Source organism: Lactuca sativa, chromosome 1, assembly GCF_002870075.4.
Source record: "Lactuca sativa cultivar Salinas chromosome 1, Lsat_Salinas_v11, whole genome shotgun sequence".
Lineage (NCBI taxonomy): Eukaryota > Viridiplantae > Streptophyta > Magnoliopsida > Asterales > Asteraceae > Lactuca > Lactuca sativa.
In genome coordinates this window covers 46,958,926-46,976,150 of record NC_056623.2, presented here as the reverse complement: position 1 = coordinate 46,976,150, position 17,225 = coordinate 46,958,926, and the positions used below count along the sequence as shown (strand labels likewise).

Genomic DNA, 17,225 nt, shown 5'->3' with positions numbered 1-17,225 from the left:
TTTGCTACAAGTTTAGCTTTATACCTTTCTATTTCACCATTAGACTTATATTTAATTTTATAAATCCAACGACAACCAATAGCTTTTCTTCCTTTAGGAAGATCAGTTATTTCCCAGGTATTATTTCTATACAGGGCCTCCATTTCCTCATTCATTGCCTTTACCCAATTTGGGTCTAAAGCAGCTTCATTATAAGTTTTTGGTTCTAATGTTTTATTAAGATTTGAAACAAAACAATAAGTTTCATTATTAAGATAAGAATAGTTAATTGATCTTTCAATCCCATATTTATGCTTCCTTTCAACAACATAATCACTAAACCTAGCTGGTAAATGTATAGCATGTCCAGACCTAGTAGTCCTAGAAGACTGATCATCGGAAGGATTTGTGTTATTTGGACCACTTTCCTCAGTCAATGTAGAAGAACTAGGAATCATCTCACCAGATGAAGGCACATGTGTCTCACCAAACTGGTTGCTGACATCAAAGGAATTAAGTATTGGTCTCCACTAGCACCATCCAACTGATGGACATTTCTAAAGTTATCATTACTAGGATTATCAAGTAAAGAACTAGAATACAAAGACTCGTCATAGGAAAAAGGATCACTAGAGCACACAGGAACATTCAATATATCATTCACAGATGAAAACTTCAGTTTGAAAGGAAACACTGATTCATAAAACTTTACATCCCTGGAAACAAAAATAAGATTTGTATCAAGACTAGGTACTCTATATCCCTTTTTATCAGAAGAATAACCAAGAAAAACACATTTATCAGCTCTTTCAAAAAATTTATCTGAATTATTCAGTTTTGTTGCAAAACATAAACATCCAAAAACTCTAAGTTTATCAAATACAGGAGAAGATATATAGACCAATTCATAAGGAGAAGCACCATTTAAAACTGATGTAGGTGTTCTATTGATTAAAAAAACAGATGTTAAAACAGCTTCTCCCCAGTATTTCAAAGGTAAACCAGATTGAAAAATTAAAGACCTTGCAACATTTAAAATGTGTCTGTGTTTCCTTTCTACAATACCATTTTGTTGTGGAGTATGAACACATGATGTTTGATGTAAAATTCCTTTAGACTCAAACAATTGTTTCATCTTATGATTCAAAAACTCAGTTCCATTATCTGACGTAACAGTTTTGCCTTTAACTTCAAATTGATTGAGCAAAATATTAAGAAACACAGAAACACATCCAAAAACTTCTTCCTTAGTCTTTAACAAATAAACCCACGTAGCTCTAGTGTAATCATCCACAATGGTCAAGAAATATCTAAACCCTTCTGATGTGATCACTCTATAAGGACCCACACATCTAGATGAATTAATTCACCAAGACTAGATGTGACATGTTGACTAACAGGGAAAGACTCTCGAGTTTGTTTAGCCCTATGATACACATCACAAGGAGGAAGGACACCATTTTCAAAATTAAGTTTATGTTTTAGAGATACTAAAGCTTGGTCAGAGGGGTGTCCAAGCCTATTATGCCATGTAAACTTAGACACACAACAAACAGATGAGGAATGATTAGCATTAAGAAAATTACCTGAAGGCACACTATTCATATAATAGAGACCTCCAGATTCTTTACCATTCCCTACCATCTCCTTTGATTGTAAACCCTGAATTTTACAACTATGTTCATTAAAAATGACCTCACAATTACTATCTTTACAAACTTTATGGACAGACAACAAGTTCACATTAAAATTTGGTACAGCAAAAACATCAAACAAAGTTAAAGAATTAGATATGTTCATATTGCCAATCTTTTCAATCTTAGCAGAAGTACCATTAGGGTGACTTACAAGAAGATTCAATTTAGACACATCCACAGTGTCATGAAAAAATGATTCAGAAGCAATCATATGTTGATTGGCTCCAGAATCAACAATCCATTTTTGACAATCAAAAGAAGAATTAAAATCTTGAAACAAGCAAGTACCTGCCATGTCACTTGCAGGTGCTTCCTCACAGATTTGTTTATCATTTATTAATTGCAAAAACTTGATGTATTGTTCCTTAGTAAGCTGATGGAACTCAGAATCTCCAACAGGATTAGCTAAGCCAGGAGTATTAGAACCCACAGAAGTGATGGTCACAGAATTAGCAGAAAAACCCTTTTGACTGTTTGACTCAATTTTTTGTTTAAAATCTTTTGGATACCCAATTATCTTATAGCATTTCTCAATTTAATGACCTTTAATACCACAATTTTTACATTGAACAACTTGATTTTTACTCTTATTAGAGTTGTTTGAGTTAAATTTATTATTAACCTACTATTGAAAGCAGTAGGCTGAGACTTAGAGGTCTGAAGAGAAGATAAAGAACCATTTCTTTGAAGTTACTCTTCTCTAGACAATATAGAAAAAGCAGTTTTGACATTAGGTAAAGGTTCCATGAGAAGAATATGACTCTTGACTTGACTATAGGAATCATCTAGACCACTAAGAAACTGCACAAGTTTCACAAGATTAGAATGATCCCTATGTTTAACAGATGCTTCACATGTACACTCAGTAAGACTAGTAAGACCTGTTGGATTAGTGTCTATGTCCATAACTATTTTGGTATGTACTTGACCCGGTGGTGCATGTTCCTTTTGGGTTGCCTTCACCAAAGCAACTTGATAGGATGAATTATGGAGAGAAAGGATTAAATATGATTTATTAATATATTATGAGAATAATATATTAAAGGAGAAATCATATTGTTTAATTAATATTAGTCAAGAATTAATAAGAATTAAATTTGTGGCTAAAAGACATTAATTAAACTTAAGGGACTAGAACTGTCAATTGTGTGATAGTTGAATATTGAGCTAATGGACTCCTTATTAAGGGGGTGGACGAATTCTATGGGGAAACCCATTAGAAATCGTCCAAAGGCCTTAAGGAAAGAGTCCATGGGTTGCTTAGGGCCTAAGCATCCAAATTAGGGTTTCCTTGTTAGATAACCCTAATAGCCTCACTATTTAAGGAACCCTTAAGCCCCAAAAACGTATAGAACTAATTGGTTAGGGTTTCCACACGTTTTGGGCAGCCTCCTTCTCTTCTCTTCTTCATCCTCTTGCTCTTGGTGTTTGTGAGCCATTAGAGGAGTGACAGTTGTGACTCTAAGCTTTCTAAAGTCAATACAAGAAGGAATTGAGATTGCCATTACTATATAACAATCAAGGTATGATCTAAACCCTTATTCATATGTTATATTGATTAGATCTAGGGTTTTAAGTCTTGGATTAAAAGCATGTACTATAGAGAAACCTAGATCCAAGCTTTAGGGTTTGCATGAGCACATAGGATGTCTTTTGGCTAAAACCCATCAGTGGTATCAGAGCCTTGATTGGTTTCTATTTTATTGATGCATATTTAATCGAAATCAGCACTGAAAATCAAAAATTTTGGGTTCTGAGTGTTTGACTCGCCGAGTCACTTGGTGCACTCGCCGAGTCAGGTGTACTCGATGAGTCCAAGTCCAGACTCGACGAGTCGAAACGTCTGACAGCTAATTTTCGCGATTTTCTTCCTGTTTTGGGTTTGGATAATTACCTTAAATATGTTTTTGTTATAAAATCCGAATTTTATCAATATTTGGTGGTTATCCTTACCTAAATAGAAGATAATTGTCAAAATTTAGATAATCACTTGTTTTATTAGACAAAATTTGATTATTTGTAATTTAGATTTGAATTATCTTGTGAAAAAGTTTTAATTTTTCCCCTTTAGGTTTTATAGTTTAAATTTGAACTTAATAGTTTTATTTTGAAATTTAAATAGTTAAAACCCTAATGTTTTGAAAAGTTTTAAAACATGCCCTCAAGTTTTTGGAATTTAAATTTTGATTGAAAAGTTTGATTTTGAAATATTTGAATTCTAAACCCTAATGTTTTGAAATGTTTCAAAACTTGCCCTCAAGTTTTGGAATTTAAAAGTTGATTAAAAGTTTAATTTAGGAATGTTAAATTCTAAAACCCTAATATTGTTTTGAAAAGTTCAAATCACACCCTTATGGTTTTATTAATTAATTAAAGTGTATAATTAAGAGAGGTTTAATAAATCCATAAAGTTTTGGTTTACAATTTAATTGAATTAAAAGTATAATTGTTAAATTTGACCACCTAGTATTTTAAAAGTGTAAAATACACCCTATACTATATACATCATTAAAAGTCTAACATTATATATATATATATATATATATATATATATATATATATATATATATATATATATATATATATATATATATATATATATATATATATATATATATATATATATGTATGTATGAGTAAAAGTCAGGCTTACCGTTAGTAGGCCTAATTCACGAAGCTAGTCTATAAGGGGTGTTTAAGGAAATTGCTTATAAAATGACGATTGAATGGGTATCCACTCTTACCCACCGCATTCTTGACTAGTGGAGGGCCGTTAGCCGAACGGGTAGGATAGGACAGAAACCTTCCATTATAAGTATAATGAAGTATAAAAGTAACTAAATGTTTTACAAATTCCCAATCTTAGTTACTTTAGGCAAAAGTGAATTGATGCAATTCCATGAAATTACACTTTGTGCCCTTGCGAAGACGTTAGTGTAGCGTGTATGGTTTACCGGCACACTAAATGGTTCTAAGCAAAGGTAGCAAAGGGTGACTCAATTTTTGTCATAGTTCGGTGGAGCGTGTGTGGTTTACCAGAACATCGAATAGGTGACTGTAACATGTGAGGGCACCATGTAAGTTTGCATGGTTATTCACACCCGCTTTGTGATCCTCGGCATCCCAGTCACAGACTGGAGGGGCATATCGAGATTTAAACATGCCATTGAAAAGGTTCAATGAATCTCAAAGAATCTAGGAGTTTTCAATACATTTAAGACTTAATCTATTTTTCGTTTTTCATGGTGGAAAATTAGTGAATCGTCATTCACTTACCTTCAAATGTTCTGCAATTAGGGTTATGACATCCCTCTCCCGAGTTGTGGAATATTGTGTTGGGTCCTAGCCTTAATATCTCATTTGGGTGATTTATTAAGGACTCAATCGATCAACTAACTTGAATTTGTTGTCTCCCGTTTTGTAGATGTCAAAGTTCGACAACTATGGTCTTCCCAAATCCCGTGGAACAAGCATTCCACATGAAGATGATATTCCACGATTCGATCGAGGAATAAGAAATCATGCTTCACTTCCTCCTCCTCCTCCCGTTGTTCTCCCTAACCCACAAGATCGAAGAATTGAAAGGTTCGATGTCACTAAATCCCTATTGGAAATGAAACATGAAGATGGTAAACCCGTGTGTGCCCACGTTCTAGGAATGAAAGCACACATCGATAGGTTGATAATGTTGGGTGCGTCATTCCTGGATAAGTTGGTTGTGAACTGGGTTTTGCAGTCACTTCCCGAATCATATAATGAGTTCAAAAGAAAGTATTATATGATGGATCATGACGAAAACCTCATTGACCTAACTTACATGCTCATTGCTGCTGAATCAGAAATGATTTGGCAAATCAATAGAGCCTATTTGTTGGGAAAATCAACCAACCATGCTTCTGAGGACGTTCTAGGAGAACCGGCCTACGTTTGCTGCCAAAAGAAAAGGCGTTGGATACAAGTCTTCCCTAAGAGCCTGAAGAGTCCAGAAGATTGGAGAGTCAAAAACTTTGGTTGTGCTTCAGGTAAAATCCACTATCTAACTCCATTAAGTTCCTATTCATTGATTCTTAATACATGATGTGATAAGATTGCATTTGAATGTTTTGCAGGATCAGTGAAAAGAGAGGAAGCTTGATGGAAAAGCAAGATGAATCTAATCACGAAGAAATGGATCTCGATCGCATGGATTTGAAGATTAGATTTTGAGCTTAAAAAGTTATGATAGAGTTGTTAGGAATTTTTCTACATAGTTTTTCAGTTGATTTTGCATTGTAAGGAAAAATGTTTTACGCTGCTTTTATGAATAAAATAAATTTTGGTTTGACTTATTTATTTATTCATTTCCTTGCAATGAAATCATTATGAAAATTGATGTTTGCATATTTCTACAACGAATGGATAAGATTGTTAATTATGTTAATAGTGGAAATGTCAAGAATTTACCAAATAGGGAGAGTTTCTCATCACCCAAGTTTCAATTGGACAGAAACTTGGAATCATGCAACTTGGTTGCACGATGAATGAGAAATTTCATATTTGGAAATTAGACTAATTCGTTGGCAAAGTGTCAAGTGAAAGACTAGTAGATCAAGTACACAAAGTTGTGTGTTGATCAAATCCACCACAAGAGTAACAAAGGTATTTGTCATGATTTACTAAAGGTTCAGTAAATATGATTATGCTTATAAGATTAAGTGTAATTCTGAATTGATTGAAAAAGGTTTAAATCAATAGCAGAACGAATAAGAAGAATCAAGTAGGCAGAAAGATAAAAGTTTCTCTATTCTAAGAAGAAGGGAGAGTACCTTTTATGCTTTATGATATGACTTAATGATTAAGAACCATATCTCAATTGATCCTCTAAATAAATCTTAGTACAAGTGTATGTATAAGAAGAGGAATCAAGAATTGAAGAAATGGTTAAATCAAGAAGTCAATCATACTTCATTCCAAAACAAGTCTTAGAGTTAAGATTGTAATATTGAGTGACAAGTCTTAAGAAGGTTTATAACATTCATCAAATGTAGAATTTGGAAAAAGGCTTTCCTATTCTCGCACATTTGAAATTGGAAAGTTGTGATGTCTTGAATAAGACAGAGACCAACTAGGACCAATTTTATGAAATGTTTTGTCTTGATAAAGGCTACACTAACTCTTGAACATTTGTTTGTCAAGAAATATTTATTGACAAGAGAATCTTATATGTCAAGGAGTCAGTGGGAGTCTTAATGGTCTTGTAAGGTTTCAAGAACAAATCAAGAATAAACCTTATCGATCATCACTAGCACATGAGTAGAGGTTTACAACCTATCGTGTTGACATTACCTTGTTTCTGTGCCGTTCCAATTGAGTTAATTATGCATGTGAGCCCTATGAGTTCTCATTTGAATGCATAAAAGGCAAGGACCTTGATCAATTGAAAGTACATTGATAGGAAAGGGTGAACTGCTTAATTACTTGGAAGACATGGTGGGCAGCCGTGTTACCATAAGGCAAGAAATCAAGATTAAGAAAGTTCGGTCCATATGAGTTTGAATTTGTCATAAACTTTGGTTTTAACAAATTCAAATGGATGGGAACACATACACCATTAAAATCGAAGTGTCATAAGATTCCCTCCTTTATTAAAATGACTGTGAGGAAATGCTTTCACTAAGAAAGATTTTAAGAAGATAGTGATTGTGAAAATTGTATTCTCGAATTCGATTATAGTTACGGTATCCATTTCCATGATTCGAATTGTGAGATTTGGCAATTAGTCTGAATTGTTTAAGACACACATATGAGCTATCTAAGGCAAAGGTGTATAAGTTTAAGAAGTCTTGATAAAAGATTATCAAAGCATTGGGTATTAGAAATATGAACTCAAAGAAATTCAATAGGCATTGTTTTTCCTGAAAGTTAAGTTGTTTCTGAATACATGTCAAAGCTAGTAGGAGCATAAGTGTTATGTTTATAATAATCATCGTGAAAGTGGGAGCATAAATGTTATGATTGCATGATTATTAAGGCAAGTATTGCAAGTTAGCAATACTAATTATAGAAAACAAGAGTTATACTTTTCAAAGTCGCAATGGTTGTAAAGTTGTTTTGCTATAATTAAGGTAGAGAATATTATGCTTCATTTCAAATATAAAGGCTTAGGTTATGGAATTTTAATAAGTTTAGTCAATGAAACATAGTGTGTTCTTAAAATTCGATTATGATTACGGCATTCCTCTTCATATTTCGAATTGAGAGAACGTAGCACATAAAATATTATGGCAGAAGATTGATAAAGTATCGAATCTTTATTATGCATCGTGTCCCATACGCTTCGGGTATAGGATCGATTGTAAATGCTATAATATTTGACCATTCTAAAATTTTCCAAATGTCTAGCACATTTAGAGGGAAAAGGACTAGAATCGGTTTTGACTAAATTAAACAACTATCAAAGGACAATCCAAAGTTTGCCGAGGACTGGTCGCTTGTGAGTAGTTGGAAGTATGATATTGGATGGAGCATATCGATATTATTATGAATAGATAAGATTCTATTAAGAATGAGTTGTCATATGGTAAGTATGGAAAGGTTTCCATATTGGGAGTTGGATATTAAGAATCTATGTCTAGATTAGAAACTTTTATGCAAGAAGGATGTTCAAAGGAATGTACTTTGAGTGAGAGACATCACATCTATGGAATTGTCTTGTAACAACTACCGATAGAGAGCTTTGTAATTCATTGGCAATAGTCATTATGACCTTAGTGCAGTGACATTACAAAAGAATCATTGTATAAAATATTAGAATCTAACATATTCTATAAGTGGCAAGAATTTGATATTCTTTCACTTGTGGAAAGGATTAGGAGTTGTGAAATGAGTATGATTGGTAATGTGTTCATTTGATCTATTTCACAAAGTAAGAACCATAGGTAAACATTGTGTGCATGCTAAGAGCATGGAACAAGTGTAGTTATAATTCAAGTAAGAAGTTGATTACCCGAAACGACAAATAATGAGTACTCAATATGGTGATAAATAAAAGGTGTTTTATTTATACTCAAAGGTTTGAGGCCATATGGGATTAGTATTATTCTTGTGTTTCACTTTGCATGTTTTGACTTCCTGAATAATTTAATTGGTTAAGAACAGTCAAATTATTCGAACGGACCACAGTCGTTCATATGTTGGAAGTAGGTATGAATGAAGACTGTCGTGAATTGGTGTGTGGATTGTCTAAATAGCATTAGACATAAGCAAATGTTTGCTGCAACGTTCATGAGTGCTTATGAATATGATTTGAGCATTGGATTAAACCCACGCTCACTTGGATCACTTCATGGATTGTTATCATAAGTGATTAGTGAGACGATAATATCTTATATTCTTGAAACCGAGATGTGTGAGTTGTATCTTGCGAGTCGGTTGCACATTGATAATATGTAAACGCACCAGTAACTTGGTGTTATAAAACATATTGTTGTGTATGATTTGGTGAGTGAGTGCAAGCGAGCATTGAGTCAAAGTTTATCCGTTCCTTTTATCCAAAGTAGGATAAAAGCGATATCTATGGGCCCCTCGATGATTTAGTGATGGCACCTAAGTACTTGGCCAAGCCGGGACCAAATTGATGTGTTCAATCGTAGTCTGTTGTCAGTCGTCATAAATCTGAATTCGGGAAACAACACATAGACAGAGAGAATGATTTAGATCCATGTCTCAGTCTATACGATATCTAGAATGGAGGAATATACGATCCCTTATCTAAAGGATACGTGTATCTGATAAGATCAGAATTGATAGCGGCTTTGGAAAGCTACGATTGCAGATCAGGATCTGAAGTCATAAGCGGAATAGTTATTAGACTTATCCAAGTGGGAGACTGTTGGATTGGTGTCTAAGTCCATAACTATTTTGGTATGTACTTGACCCGATGGTGCATGGTCCTTTTGGGTTGCCTTCACCAAAGCAACTTGGATAGGATGAATTATGGAGAGAAAGGATTAAATATGATTTATTAATATATTATGAGAATAATATATTAAAGGAGAAATCATATTGTTTAATTAATATTAGTCAAGAATTAATAAGAATTAAATTTGTGGCTAAAAGACATTAATTAAACATAAGGGACTAGAACTGTCAATTGTGTGATAGTTGAATATTGAGCTAATGGACTCCTTATTAAGGGGGTGGACAAATTCTATGGGGAAACCCATTAGAAATCGTCCAAAGGCCTTAAGGAAAGAGTCCATGGGTTGCTTAGGGCCTAAGCATCCAAATTAGGGTTTCCTTGTTAGATAACCCTAATAGCCTCACTATTTAAGGAACCCTTAAGCCCCAAAAACGTATAGAACTAATTGGTTAGGGTTTCCACACGTTTCGGGCAGCCTCCTTCTCTTCTCTTCTTCATCCTCTTGCTCTTGGTGTTTGTGAGCCATTAGAGGAGTGACATTTGTGACTCTAAGCTTTCTAAAGTCAATACAAGAAGGAATTGAGATTGTTATTACTATATAACAATCAAGGGATGATCTAAACCCTTATTCATATGTTATATTGATTAGATCTAGGGTTTTAAGTCTTGGACTAAAAGCATGTACTATAGAGAAACCTAGATCCAAGCTTTAGGGTTTGCATGAGCATATAGGATATCTTTTGGCTAAAACCCATCAAGACCATCAAATTCCTTCCAAAGAGAGTCAAGTTTATTAAAGTAGTCTGAAAGTGAAATTCCATTTTGTTTTAAAGTATTGATCTATTGATGAATATTAAAAACAACAGATCCATCTGACTTATTATAGGTTTCAAAAAGACTGTTCCAAATATCCTCAGCTACATCAGAATAAGCTTGACTCTGATAGATGGAATCAGATATAGATGACAGAAGCCAAAAACAAACTACAGCATTGGCTCTATCCCATTTAGAACTTTTAGACTCATCTACCTTAGTTTTCTGAAAAGTACCATCTATAAAACCAAGTTTATTTCTAGCCTTAAGTGCTCTAGACATAGAAGTTTTCCGTAGTCTAAAATTCTCATTACCAATTAATTTTATTGTAACAATAGTAGAAACAGAATTATCAAAAGGATGAACAAAAAGAGGATCATCAAAATTAACTTGATCATCCTTTGCACTACTACCAGGAGACTCAGTAGGACCAACCATTAGAACAACACAAACAACAAACAAACAGACAATATGATCTTTCAAGCAACCAATACTGACTCAATAGAAACAGCCAATTAAACAGGAAAACAAGAAATACAAAATCAGACAGAAATCAGACTTATGTATTGACTTAGAGTCCAGATGGTCACCACGTTTGTCGGGGCCCAAGACAATCAATACAGAGTCAAAGGAAAAGCAAAAAAAACAACTGGTGTATACAAAACAACCAGGATCTCCTAATCACAAGATATGAAAGAGAAAATAGGGAACAACCCTCACAGTGCTTTGAAGGACGAGGCGAAGACGAATCGGCTCTGTTTGTCCGTTCGCAACGTAGGGTTTATTGGTGATGAAATCCGACCCCTAGTGAGTTATTTCAGACTAAACAGATTATTCGATTGAAGAAGAGTAGAAAAGTGATCGATGTTCAACTATCAAGTGACCAGAACAAGTATCAGCCACGAACACCTGCAATGAACCACAAAAAACTCTCACAGTACCAGGATCATAACGATCGTAAAGAAAAGAGATAAAACCCTAAATTGATCGATCAACTAGAAATAGCCAAAGAAAAGAAAAGGAGTTAGAAACAACCTTTTAAAATGTTGTTCTGAGTCGTAATCCTTAGAAAGACACCGATGAACAGGATGAAGGAGCCTTAAGCTCTGATACCATGTACGAAAAGATAAACTCAACAATTTCCCAACATCAACATTTCATTAACTATGAAACAGTTGGTTTACATCAAACAAATACAAAAGAAAACTCACTACATTAAAATCTCTTACACTCAAACAAGAAACCTAATAACAAGTTATTACGGATCAAAAACTCTGTAACGAAACCCTTACAGAAACCCTAATCTAGAGAGAAAGAGAGAACACTGAAAATATCTAGAGAGCTTAGCAACTGAACGTGATTAACACGTTAAATACTCTCGGAGCAAGCAACTCCATGGAGCACCCACACCCGAATAGGGTCCGCGTGTAAACCCGAAGATCACACCTGCACACTACATTTCACAATACACCCTATAGAATAATAAAAAATACAAACCTTACCTTTTCTTAATTAATGATAAGTTTGAATAAGAGAATATATATTTCAACAGTATATCAAATTTTAAACTCACCTTTAATCAAATTTTACACCCTCATTCTCTAAAACAAAATATAAGGATTTCTTTAAAAATTTTGACTCGGATGACGAAGGGTAATTCATCTCGGTCTTCTTCAACGTTGTGCGACACATTCACGATGAAGAAAGTTCGAATGTTGCACGTTCAAGAGCGGTCGTCAATTGTGATCGCCAAGCCACACACAACTTATTGGTACGTGACTATTTTGCAGATAATTGTATTTACAATGATGACTCGTTCAAACGTCGTTTCCATCTAAATAATGCTATATTTTTACATATTAGTAACGCTTTAGAGGCTCGTCATGCTTTTTTTAAATAGAAACCCGATGCTGGAGGAAGAATGAGTTTTTCTAGTATACAAAAATGTACGATTGCACTTAGGTATTTGGGATACGGTATAACATTCGATGCATCCAACGATTACTTAAAGGTATCCGGGAGAACCGCAATTGATTGTGTAGATTAGTTTTGTGCATGTGTGCATGAGGTTTTTCACAAAGAATATTTGTGTAAACCTACTCCACGTGATATTGAAATATTATATTTGGCTCATGCGGAGAGGCATGGATTTCCGCGTAAGCCTGGTAGTCTAGATTGTACACATGTAGCTTGGGGAAAATGTCCAAATGCGCCAAATGTGTGCGCAACAATTTACGTGATGTGATATACGTGAGCCAACTATAATACTAGAAATAGTTGCATCTCAGGATTTGTTGATACGAAATTCGTTTTTTGGAGTTGCGAGGTCTAACACATTAATGTTCTTGGTCAGTCTCCTCTTTTCAACGATATTTGGACCGGGAAAGCACGTGATATGTCATTCATGAAGGCATACCCGGTTCCTCGAAGTGAAAAGGCAAAGTTGTTTACAAAAAGGCACGAATCAACAAGAAAGGATATCGAGAGGGATATGGAATCCTCAAGCAGACATGACATATAGTGAAATACGTTACACGACTCTGGGATAAATATAGAATTAAATAAATGGTCGAAGCATGTATTATAATGTATAATATGATTATTGAAGATCAAGGTCGAGTGATTGGCACATATGATCCAGACAATGTTGTCATCCCGATTGAAGAGATCGTACTCGGAACGACTGGATTTTTAGCACAAGTTGTTGAAATTCATAACAGTGAAACATGGAACATTTGTACCAACTTAACATGAACGAATATTAGTTTTTTTTATATTTGCTTGTTATTTTTGTTTTATTGTTCTTTTTTTAATTCTAGGTTATTTAAATAATGTAGTTTCTAAATATTAATGTAATGTATTTTTATTATTCAATGAAAAACTAGTTTAAAAAATTCTATGATTTTTTTTTTTAATTTTAAAGTTGTATTTTTATTGTATTTTTGAATTAAAAAAATAAAATAAATAAATAAATAAAATGATGTGGAGTGGAGTGGTAATGGTGTGTATCCCATAGGTTTCGTGGTACTTAGTACCGTTAGTGGTGATAATGTGACACCCACTATTATAGTGGTTAGTGCTAAGTTTAATAGATGACCTAAAGTCATTAATGAACGACGGCAAACTATGAACTTTTACCTTTTTGGTATTTTATAAAGGATGCACAATAACACAAAGTTGCTCCAACATTTATGTATATTCGACCTATAATTCTAGACAAAATGAAGTTTGCTCACAGTGTCAAATCTACCCTAATAAATAAAAATGTTGTTTGTCACTTGTCCTCTTCTCATAAGTTTTGACACATGTCATTTTTTGATAATTTTAAATTAAATTTTATATACGTGTCATTTTTTGTAGTTTATCACTTTCGACGTGGAGCTGACATGGCTGACACGTCAGCTTGTTATACTAATCTAAAAAATAAATGCGATGTGAAAGGAAAATACGAGGTTGATTTGAACTTGAGACCTTAGACACAAAGGTGCATGCAAAGCCTTAACCATCGAGATAAGAGTTCAAAGCCTTAACCACCGAGATAAGAGTTAAAAGCCTTAACCACTGAGATAAGAGTTCTTCGATGCTTTGTTTTCTAATTCAATATTATTGTACTCTTAATACTAAACTCTAACAAAATTTGACTTTTAGCTTTTCTAATACTTTCATACATAAATACTCCCTCAGTCCCAAAATTATTGTCAACAGACAAAAAACACACAGATTAATAAAACATTAATTACCACTAATTTTATATGATAAAATGATAATTTTGTCCTTACTCTGCATTTAATATTCCATTAAATGCTTAATTGGTTAAGTAATAATGAGAGGGTATTTTGGTAAAAATGTTATTTATTCTTATAGTGGACTATTATTTTGGGACAAACCAAAAAGAAAAGATGGAATATAATTTTGGGATGAAGGGAGTATATTAAATGTGTTTTCAATGTTAATATTATCATACCTCATTTTCGTTTCTATCCAGTTTCTCAAAAAGAATACCAATTTCCTCAAATAGATTTGTTTCTCTCCTAATTTTATTTTAGTTTTTTATAAATTTTGATCACACACACACACACACATATATATATATATATATATATATATATATATATATATATATATATATATATATATATATATATATATATATATAGGGTAAAGTAAATATACCTAACAACCTTATATAAGCTTAGGTACCTAACTCCATAATACTACATCGGTTTGTATTATATTTACATTGTAATTGCCTAAGGTTCTTAAACTTCAACCCCATAACTTGATTACTTCCAAAAATTTTGGACTTTCACCAATATCTTTCTTTTACATCACGTCTTTCTATCGAATACCACCTGATGGACTTCATATCCTACCGCTACAAATGAAAGGATGTAGGAGAAATATAATGATGAATTTCCAATTTTTTTTGAAGTAAATCAAGTTTAGGGATGAAGTTTAAGAACCTTAGATGATTGCAATGAAAATTTAATGCAAAAGGACGTAGTTTGATGAGGTTAGGTACCTAAGCTTATATAAGGTTGTTAGGTATATTCACTTTACCCATATATATATATATATATATATATATATATATATATATATATATATATATATATATATGACTGAGTTATTGTGAGAACTAAAATAAGCGTGTTAACTTGCGAACTCAAAATCAACTCATTAGTTTTCAACACAAAAAACACAAATCTTCTCCAAATCGTGTGTCTAAGCCATATCTAGGGTCAAAAAAGATTTAACAATTTTTTTTTTGAAATTTTCATGTATGCACAATCAACAGTTGTAGGGACTCCTGATGAGCAGTCATATGGACCACGGATGTGCACAATCAACAACCATATCGATTGCTGATGATCAATCATCAGTCAATATAAATGGTGATTGTGCTCATCAACAATCTACATAACTATTGATTGTGTTTATCAGCAGTCCGTACAACTGTTGATTATGCTAATCAATAGTCTATATGACTGTTGATTGTGCTCATCAGCAGTTTGCAAATTCTCACAAATCTTTTGGTTCTTAAAAGAACCTGGCTCTCTCTCTCTCTCTCTCTCTATATATATATATATATATATATATATATATATATATATATATATATATATATATATATATATATAGTTCAATTATTTTTAAAAAGTTTAGAATATGCACCTTAAACTAAAGGGTGTGGTGATGTTTTTGCTAATGGTAAAAGAGTGACACATAGGCGTCACATAAGCTTTTATAATTTTTGCCATATTTTGCCTATGAATGAGGTGTGGTGTTTTTTTACCAATGGTATACATAGTGGTATTTATGTTAAAAACAAATAAGAAAAAAGAAAAGAGAATTACAAAGACCAATCAAGAAATAAAAAATGGTTTACCATTGAGATATGTCATCAGTGGAAGTTCACCATTGAGATTCACCACCGACAAAAAAAAAAGTTAGGGTGTGGTGTTCACCGTCGGTAAAAGTGATACATAGGCTTTTACTGAAGGTAAAACTCTCCCACATCGTTGAGTCTTATAGTATTAACTAGGTGTGAGACCCGTGTACTACACGGGTTGATTAAAAAAATAATTATATATAAAAATATGAATATTAAGTATTTTTTAAAGAAAACTTTAAATATCAATGTGTAAAAATTAAATATTTTTTAAAGTGAAATTTCAAAATATATACAAACAAATGATGAATAAATATATAATTCAATGTATACTAATAAAATACATAAAAATAATTATATTTTGGCCACATAACCATTTTTTTAGTTTATCAATAAAAAAGAACAAAGTTTGATTATTTTTTACATGTAGACCATTTTGTTTAAAATGACAATGAACTTTAAAAAAAATATCAATTTTGAATTATATTTATTGAAGGAAACATATTAAAATTTAAAAATATAAGAAAACTAATTAATGGCACATTAAGTACTTTCTATAACCTAAAATTTAGAATAGTTAATTAAGAAAATCAAAAATTACCACAAAATGACAAGTGGAAATTAATTTCTAAGAATTAAGCACAAAATTACATGTGTAAAAATACATCAAAATGTGACATGTGGTAAAAAGATTTTCATTTATTAGTATGAACTAGGTGAATGCCCGCGCGTTGCGCAGTGGGATAATTATGTAGTTTAATATGGTTAAATATGGTTTAATGTATTGTGAATAAGCCATACATAAAAGTTGTATGCGATTAAATAACATGTATATTTTTTGATTTACAGATTTTTTATCGTAATAAATAATGAATTTTTTTATCATAATAAATAATGAAATATTTTTACTATTAGTTTAAAATTTTAAATGTAATTTTTATGTACACATTAGTATCTAATGTAATTAGTTGATGATTCATTAGATATGGATTCTTATTTGTGGTCGTCTATTTATGTTGAACCTCATAAAAATACATATTTAACGACTTTTGTTAGTTTTACTATTGAATAGAAAATGGTGCCGTATTTTAAGTAATATAAAAAATCTCATTCTCAATTTATTTTAAGATAGTGACATATTTTAAGTTAATATAAAAAATCATATTCTAGAACTAATGAAAAGAAAAAACAGAGCCAAAATTTTTAACTATAATAAAGTTGATTCCAATTAAAAAGTGCTCAATCGAAGATAATATCGTTCAATAAACATCATAAGATATTACGTTATATTCAAATTACAGACATCATTTTTGTAAGAGTCATTCAAAATATATGAGACTATAGTGCCTAATACAACAATGTAATAACCAAATGACCTAACATATTTTAAATGAAATATAATTATAATATATTATCTATGCAACTAAATTTCTACACAACATGT

General features: G+C 32.4%; 1 protein-coding gene across 1 annotated transcript; it reads right to left on the bottom strand.

Moving 5' to 3' along the window:
• Positions 1-433: 433 nt before the first annotated feature.
• Positions 434-10,827, bottom strand: LOC111882761 (uncharacterized). The gene is made up of 5 exons (XM_023879127.1): positions 10,438-10,827; positions 2,371-2,477; positions 1,699-2,146; positions 1,566-1,641; positions 434-1,167 (listed from the first exon to the last, which is right to left on the bottom strand). The coding sequence occupies exons 1-5, from the start codon at positions 10,825-10,827 to the stop codon at positions 434-436; spliced, it is 1,755 nt and encodes a 584-aa protein (XP_023734895.1).
• Positions 10,828-17,225: the final 6,398 nt, after the last annotated feature.

Coding starts and splice junctions, on each gene's coding strand:
- LOC111882761 (XM_023879127.1), bottom strand. CDS start 10,827: ATGGTTGGTCCTACTGAGTCTCCTGGTAGTAGTGCAAAGGATGATCAA. Junction 2,478..10,437: donor ATAAGTCAGATGGATCTGTT/GTTTTTAATATT, acceptor AAACTTGTGCAG/TTTCTTAGTGGTCTAGATGA. Junction 1,168..1,565: donor TATGAATAGTGTGCCTTCAG/GTAATTTTCTTA, acceptor ATCAATTTGAAG/TTAAAGGCAAAACTGTTACG.